Genomic DNA, 7773 nt, shown 5'->3' with positions numbered 1-7773 from the left:
GAGCAGAAGGAGACAGGGAAGGGCAGTTGGAGCACCAGGAGCCAGGGAAGGGCAGTTGGAGCACCAGGAGCCAGGGAAGGGCAGTTGGAGCACCAGGAGCCAGGGAAGGGCAGTTGGAGCAGAAGGAGCCAGGGAAGGGCAGTTGGAGCACCAGGAGCCAGGGAAGGGCAGTTGGAGCAGCCAGGCCTGGGAAGGGCAGTTGCAGCAGCCGGGCCCGGGGCCAGCAGGGCCACGTGAGCCACTGCTGCTTCCTGGAGGAAAAAACCCAGGCCCGAAGCGCGTGGCGAGGGATCGAGGAGCCCCTCCCGCCCCCACTGGGGACCTGCTTCACCCTGCCCTTGATCCAGCCCCATCCCTCTCTCCTCTCCTGTATGGAACACCCTGATCCAGACCCCGTCAGGCCCCTAAAAAACCCTAAACCTCCAGGGAAGGATCAAACCCCCACCAAGGTCGTGCCCACCTCCGAGGGGTGGCCTGGACGGAACCCCAGGGGATGCAGCGGCACAGCAAGACTGGCCTTTGGAAATTCAAATTATTTCGTGTTATAAAACCTCCCCTCCCCTCTCTCTCTCTCTCTCTCTCTCTCTCTCTCTCTCTCTGTGCCTTTCCTTCCTTATCGCAGCTGCTGCTCCTCCCCCTGTGACCGCGCAGGAACCAGGAAGCAGCAGGGAGCACAAACGGGTGGGAATGCAGGGGGTGGCCGGGAACACCCGGCTCGAACAGCCCCGGCTCGAACAGCCCCGGCTTGTCCTCCTGCCTCGCCCCAAACCCCCCCCCTGTTCCGGAACAGGGGCTGTTTTGTCCCCACCTGGCTCCCCCGTTTCCAGGCTCTCCGACGCAGGGAATGGGGAAGGGATTTGTTTTCCTGATGGGATGCCGAGGAATAATAAAATCGAGGGGACATCCAGCTCAGGGCAGGACATGTGACAGGGGACAGCAAGGCCGAGCCTGTCCCCATCCAGGCTTCTCCATGCCCAAAGCCCGGGCGTGGGAAGAAGCAGGAGGCTGTGTTTTGCCTGGAATGGGGGGTTTTAGGGAAGCACCTTGTTTATAGGGGCTGGGAGACAGTGCCAGGCCCTCCCAGGAGCCGGCAGGGAGCAGGTCCCCATCCAAAACCCATGGAGTGGGTGAGAGATGGAAAAGAGACGGGGTGGCACTGCCCACAGGCCTCCCCCTGCCAAAAATCCCTGTGTCTCCCCTCATCTCCCCCTTGCCACCACTCCCAGTGGCACCAGCTGCCAGGCACCCCCTGGCACTCGAATATCCCGCTGCTCCTGAGCACTCCAGGCCCCTGGATTCGGTGCAGGGGGTGTGGGATCAGCACCCCGGGCCCCCGGAGCAGGGAGGTGCCGCGTGGCAGGGCCGGGGGAGCGGGGAGGGAGGGTTGGCATCCTGCCCCCGCCATTATCTGCATTCCTCAGCTCTCCAACGTGGGCTGGGCGCGGCCCTGCCGAGGGGAAGGGGCAGGATGAGGCCTCCTGCCCCACGGTATGGCCCCACCAGTTTCGGGGGGCAGCCCCGTGGACCCCCCAAAAGCACGAGGGGCTGGTCCTGGCAGCAAAGCAGCGGGCACTGGCACGGCTGGGAATGGCTGGGCAGGCAGGGAGCAGGCAGGGAGCAGGCAGGGAAGGCTCCTGGGCCAGGCAGCCCACGCAGCCCCTCGGCAGGGCCGGGGGGACACCGGGGTGGGAGCAGGGTGGGACCCCCACCCCGGCACAGCCACGGCAGCCGCGGAGCCCGGAGAGAGGAGGCGGCGCCGCCATGCTCGGACCGGAGTGAACCGGAGGAATCCAAACAATATCCCCTTTCTTTGGCGTTCCCGTGGCCCAGGGAAGGAGCAGGAACCCTGATTAGAAGCAGGGCCCAGGCCAACGCCCCCGGGGAGCTGCACCAGGGGGCTGCTCGGGGCAGGGTGTGCCAAGGACACCGACGGCGCGGGGTCCAACCTCCTTCCAACCCAACCACCCCACGGAGCCACTTCCAAACATCTCTGGCCTCGGCCACCACGCAGAGGTGAAGAGCTGCAGCTCTGTTCCACCAACCACGTCCCTTGGCCTCCTCAGAATCCCAGTTTCCAGCAGAGCTGGGCTGTTCAGGACAGAGGGATGGTGTGGCACTGCCTGTCAGGATGGGCCCCTTGAGACATCTCAAGTGTCAGACACCCAAACTGCTCGTCTCACTGGAAAGCTCCGGCCTTCCTACCTAGTTTGGGTGCTTAAGATGGAAATGAGTGGAGCAGGAGAGATAAAATCACCTGAGAGGGAAAAGGGCCGAGCTGGTTTTGGGGGAGAGCCCCCCATGCTCCAGGGGCAAGGGCAAAGCCTGTTTTGTGGGAGAGCCAAGTCAAGGGCAGAGCTGGATTTGTGGGAGAGCCCCCCATGCTCCCAAGCCAAGGGCAGAGCCGGATTTGTGGGAGAGTCCCCTGTGCTCCAGGGACAAGGGAGAGTCAGATCTGTAGGAGAGCCCCCCGTGCTTCCAGGTCAAGGGCAGAGCTGGATTTGTGGGAGAGCCAAGTCAAGGGGAGAGTCGGATTTGTGGGAGAGTCCCCTGTGCTCCAGAGGAAAGGGCAGAGTTGGATTTGTGGGAGAGCCCCCTGTGCTCCAGAGGAAAGGGCAGAGTTGGATTTGTGGGCGAGCCCCCCGTGCTCCCAAGCCAAGGGCAGAGCCAGATTTGTGGGAGAGCTCCCTGTGCTCCAGGGGAAAGGGAGAGTCAGATGTGTGGGAGAGCCCCCTGTGCTCCCAAGCCAAGGGAAGAGTTGGATTTGTGGGAGAGCTCCCTGTGCTCCCAAGCCAAGGGAAGAGCCGGGTTTGTGGGAGAGCCCCCCGTGCTCCCAAGCCAAGGGAAGAGCCGGATTTGTGGGAGAGCCCCCCCGTTCCCCCCCAGCCCGTACCTGGTGAATCGGACGTTGCAGATGTTGCACTCGTAGGGCTTCTCCCCGGTGTGGGTGCGGATGTGGCGCGGCAGCTTCCCGGCGCCCTGGATCACCTTCTCGCAGATGGGGCACTTCTGGAATGCTTTGGCCCTGATCTTCTTCTCCTTCTGGGACCAGGACGGGTAGACGTCGCCCTCGTTCGAACTGCCGAAGTATTTCAAGTAATAATCCATGACCCCGTCGTCGTCCTTGCGGTCGTCGTCCCCGAGCTGCTGCCGCCCCACCGAGTTGATCATCTGCTGCAGGAGGGCGCTGGCGGCCAAGTCGTCCACCTCCCGCGCGTCGTCCTCCGTCTCCGCCCCGGCGGGGATGAAGCCGGGCGAGTCGCCGGCTTCCTGCGGGTCCAGAGGCCCCCGGGGGGTCCCCCCCTCCTCTTCTCCCGGCGTGGCCAAGCCACGGCTGCTGTAATGTCCGTTCTGGGAAGGTGAGAACATGCCGGCGGTGACCGGCTCCTCCTCCTCCCGGTCCAGCCACATGGCCGGGTTGCTGTCAGGGTCACAGTCACTTGCCTTTGGTCTTTCGGTTGGGGTGGCCTGCGAGTAGAAGTCCAGGCCGTTGCAGTTCGACTCCTCCTCCTCCTCTTGGCCTCGGAAGTTCAGTCTCTGAAGGTCTCTCAACTCTGGGTTGGTCCACGGAAAGCTGCCTTGGTGGCCGTTGACGGGGTTGCTCTGGAAGAACTCCAGGTACTCTTTTGCTCTGAGATGGTTCCTCTGATCAATTTGATCTACTGTATCCATCTGGTCATTTTTGGCCAGAATCTTCCTGTCCAGGAGATCCGTGCAGACATCCCTGACGGCCGGGATCTCCAGCAGAGTGGCCGCGTTGAGGATGTCGTTGACGTTCGAAGTGCTGACAGTGAGGGTCGCGGTGTAGGCGAACTCCAGCAGCGCCGACAGGGCGTCCGCACTCACAAAGTCTATCTCATACACGTTTTGCTGGTCCACCACTAACCCTGAGGTGAAGAGCTTCTTGAAGTACTGGCTGCACGCCGCCAGGACGGAGCGGTGGGTGGGGAACTCCTGGCCTTCCACCAGGATGACCACGTCGCACAGCAGCCCGTTGTTTCTCTGCTCGTTCAGGCTGCTCAGGATGTCGCTGCTGTGATCCGGGAACGGGATCCCTATGGGGCCGTCCACGCCACCCGCCATCTTCCACGCAAAAGGCTGCGGAGAAGGAGGGGAAGGTGGTGAGTCACGGCTGGGAGGCATCAAACCCGTGGGAGAACTCCCGAGGAACGTGCCCGGCAGCGCCGGCCGCGTGTGTCCCTCTCCATGTTCCCTGGACATTTCCATATCCCCTAGACCTCTCCATGTCCCTGGACCTCTCCATGTTCCCTGAACATTTCCATATCCCCTAGACCTCTCCATGCCCCTGGACCTCTCCATGTGCCCAGGCCCTCTCCATGTCCCTGAGCCTGCCATCCTGCCTGGCTTCCTCCTCCCCAGGTGAGGATGGACCTGTGCTTACCTTCACTCCTGGAGGGAGGAGGAGAAACAGAGCCCAGGAGCTCTCAAGTGGCTGAATTAACACCAGGCCAGGGCCAGCAAGGCTTGGCAAGGAGCAGGGATCATGTGGCCAGGAAGCACCTGGCATCGGGATCCAGCAGCCTGAGCCTTGCCAGAGCATCCCAGCCCACCTCTGGGAGCATTTCCCAACCCCACTCCTACTGGGAAAGTCCCCCTGCTCACCCAGCCCAGCAGAACTGCTGACAGAGTCATAACTGGGAACACCGTTCCCACTGCTCATCCCTGGGATACACCTGGAGAGATGCAGGCAGGGAGCATCCTTTGGGAAGGGCCCAGCAGCCCCTGGGGACAGGGAGAGGGGAACAGCAACCACCCCAAGCTGCTGCTGTGGGTGCTGGAGATGAAACCTTGGACCTCCATCTGCTGCACCTTCCCGGGAACAGGAGAGAGGGAGGACTTTGGGATCACCCAGTGCCAGCACCAGGCCCAGATCTTGGAAAGGCTTCACCAGAAGCAGCTGTTCCTCCCAAAGGACAAGAGAAATAAAGTCACTCCTGACAGATCCACTCGACTCCAAAGAACTGGAATGCCCAGAGGGAAGCGGGCAGCCCTGTTGGGAAGAGATTCCCTTCGCCAGGAGAGGGGCACTGGGGCCAAACGTGGGTTCACTGCCAGCCTGAACGAGCCCCTAATTCTCCCATGATCTCAAAAATCAGGGATAACATTTCCCACCTCTCCATCTCCAGCAGCAAATCCACATGCTCCTTGCAGCAGCCCAAAAATCAACATATCCCACCCCCCCCAAGCACTGGGATCATCAGAAGCCAAGAATTCCACGCCCAAATCGGGTCCCAAACCACCCTGGCACAAAAGCCTGGAGTATCCAAGCCCCCAGTTTCCGGGTTTTCAGGGAAACTGAGGCACAGCAGGAGAACATGGCCTGTCCCACAGGACAGGGGGGATGTGGATGAGTCAGGACAGATCCAGAACAGGAGCCATTTATCCAGGAAGCAACTCCCAGCACCGGGTTCTAGCACGGAGCAGGAGATTGGGTTGCACAACTCCAGCTTCCCCCACCCACCCCCCTCCCACTCGGTACTTTTCCACATTTACTTCTTTTTTCAAAAGTTTCCTTAATCCCAGCAAATAAATTTATTTGCTGCACCTTCCTGTTTTCTACAAAGAAAAGGCGGGAGGGAGGCGGGGCTGAGGCTGAGGAACACACGGAGCAGGAAGAGATCCCTGGATATTCCACAACAGCCAGGGGTTCTGCTCCCCACTGGAATGGGATGGGGGTGAGGAAGAGGGAGGATCCAGGGGAGCTGGGCTGGATGTGCAGGGCAGGCACAAGTCCTGCCACCACGACCAAGCACCAAAAGTGGCTTCCTGAGGCACCTGGAGCAAGGGATCGACTCCAGAGCAAATCCTGAGCTCTGGGATTTGACCTCCGAGCCCTTAATTTCAGGGATTTTTAAATCCCGGTCCTGGCAGGGAGGGAAAGGCTGTTTCCAAGCGCAGGACAGTTCCGAATTCCGGCTCCAGGTGTGACCTTGGGCAAGGTCACCTCATCCCAGAATCCCCAGGGGGTCAGAGGGACCCCTCCAGCCTCCTGAGCTTCCAGGGGAGGTTTGTGCTGCCTCAGCCCCAGAGCTCCCGAAACCCCCCCGCTCGGAGCCACCACACAGCACTCCTGGGAAGAGCACATCCAACACCTCCCAGCCCCTAAAAATGACATTAAACCCTCCTCCCTCCCCTTCCCTTCTCCATGAGATGCCTTACAAAGGATTTCCCCCCCCTCCCTCCCTCGGGAAGCATTTGGAAGCTTCAGGCAACGATCCCCGGGCGGCCGCGCTCCGTCGGTGCGGATCCCGGATCCCGGGGACCCAGGGGCCTTTGGGAGCCGCCAGGACATCCAGGGAAGGTCACCCCCCCCAGCCTGGGGGCCGGGATAATCGGCTGGACGGTGTGGGAACGGCTGCAGGGTCATGAGACTGCCGAGGGCTGGCTTGGAGAGTTGTCCAATTTCTCCCCTCATTCTCCTCGCACAACACGCCCTTTGTGTCCCTCGGCCGCGGTGGCCGAGGACGTCGGGGGGCAAACGGGCTGTTCCGAGCCCCCCCAGGAATGGATTCGGGGCCTGGGATGCTCCAGCCACATCCAGAGCCCTTAAAATCCCACCCCGTTCCCTTTCCAAGGGGCTGAACAGCCGGATCATCAGAACCTGGGAATTACTAACGGGAGATGGGAGTCTTCCACCTTATGGACTTGGAGCTTTTTTGGGGTCTTCCACCTTATGTTTCCACCCCTAAAAGCCCCAAACCCACTGTCTGCTCCCAGCAGGAGCCACCGGGCTCGACATCCCGGCGGGATGGGTGAAATCCACTTGGAAAAGCCCCTGAGGGCCAGGTGACAAGTGACAAAAGCCGCTGGCACAGCCACCAGCTCGTCCCCTCCTTGGCAAGGAAAAGGTCTGAATGGGCCACCAAGGGGGAGCTTCAACTACTGACCTAAATTTCCCAGGCAGCTCCATTCTCTCCCTGCCCGCTCCGACCGCTCCCGAGGAGTTCCAAGGGCGCTGTCCCAGACTGGGTGGCTCTGCAGGGCTCCAAGATGCCACATTTCACCCCAAAGCAGCCGCCTGGGAGAAGGTTGGGAATGGGCCTCGCATCCAACCGAGGGGGGAACCCGTCAACTTAAAATACAAACCCGTGAAAGAGGGTTTGTCACGAGCCCGGAGCCCTCCGAGGGATTCATGGAGCTGATTTACGGACCTGGCGCGACACCACCCGCAGCCCCAGCCCTGCTCTGAGCTTCCCAAACCCCAACACAACGGAGCTCGGGCCGTTCCAGCTCCACAGGACAGCCCAGCACACACACAGCCCCCATTCCAGGCAGGAAAATCTGCTTTGGATTGGATGCTGAATGCTGCGGGAGCAGGGGAAGTTCCTCTGCCTCCCTGAGCCGCTGATTTCCCACCAGCACCGACCCCCGTCTGACGCTGCTCCTCAGCACCAAAACAGAACCCCAGGATTGCTGAGGTTGGAAAAGACCTCCAGGATCAGGGAGTCACACCTTGTGACCCGTCCCCACCTTGTCCCCCAGCCCAGAGCACTGAGGGCCATGTCCAGGGGTTCCTTGGACACCTCCAGGGGTGGGGACTCCAAACCTCCCTGGGCAGCCCCTGCCAGCACCTGACTGACCTTTCCAGGAAGAAATTCCTCCTGATGTCCAACCTGGACCTCCCCTGGCACAACTGGAGGCCATTCCCTCTTGTCCTGTTGTTCCCTGGAAGCAGAGCCCAACCCCCCTTTGGCTCCCCCCTCCTGTCAGGGAGTTACAGAGCCAGAAGGTCCCCCCTGAACCTCCTTTTCTCCA

General features: G+C 61.3%; 1 protein-coding gene across 1 annotated transcript; it reads right to left on the bottom strand.

Moving 5' to 3' along the window:
- Positions 1-2709: 2709 nt before the first annotated feature.
- ZBTB7A (zinc finger and BTB domain containing 7A) lies at positions 2710-4403 on the bottom strand. Its single transcript, XM_017839889.1, has 2 exons — positions 4400-4403; positions 2710-4095 (listed from the first exon to the last, which is right to left on the bottom strand). The coding sequence occupies exon 2, from the start codon at positions 4078-4080 to the stop codon at positions 2710-2712; it is 1371 nt and encodes a 456-aa protein (XP_017695378.1). The 5' UTR covers positions 4081-4095; positions 4400-4403.
- Positions 4404-7773: the final 3370 nt, after the last annotated feature.

The sequence above is a fragment of the Lepidothrix coronata genome, unplaced genomic scaffold, assembly GCF_001604755.1.
Source record: "Lepidothrix coronata isolate B3197 unplaced genomic scaffold, Lepidothrix_coronata-1.0 Scaffold542, whole genome shotgun sequence".
Taxonomy (NCBI): domain Eukaryota; kingdom Metazoa; phylum Chordata; class Aves; order Passeriformes; family Pipridae; genus Lepidothrix; species Lepidothrix coronata.
The sequence above is the reverse complement of the archived record's forward strand: the minus strand, read 5'-3'. Positions and strand labels throughout refer to the sequence as shown.

Excerpts from the sequence above, each read along its gene's own strand:
- ZBTB7A (XM_017839889.1), bottom strand. The coding sequence starts at position 4,080 with ATGGCGGGTGGCGTGGACGGCCCCATAGGGATCCCGTTCCCGGATCAC.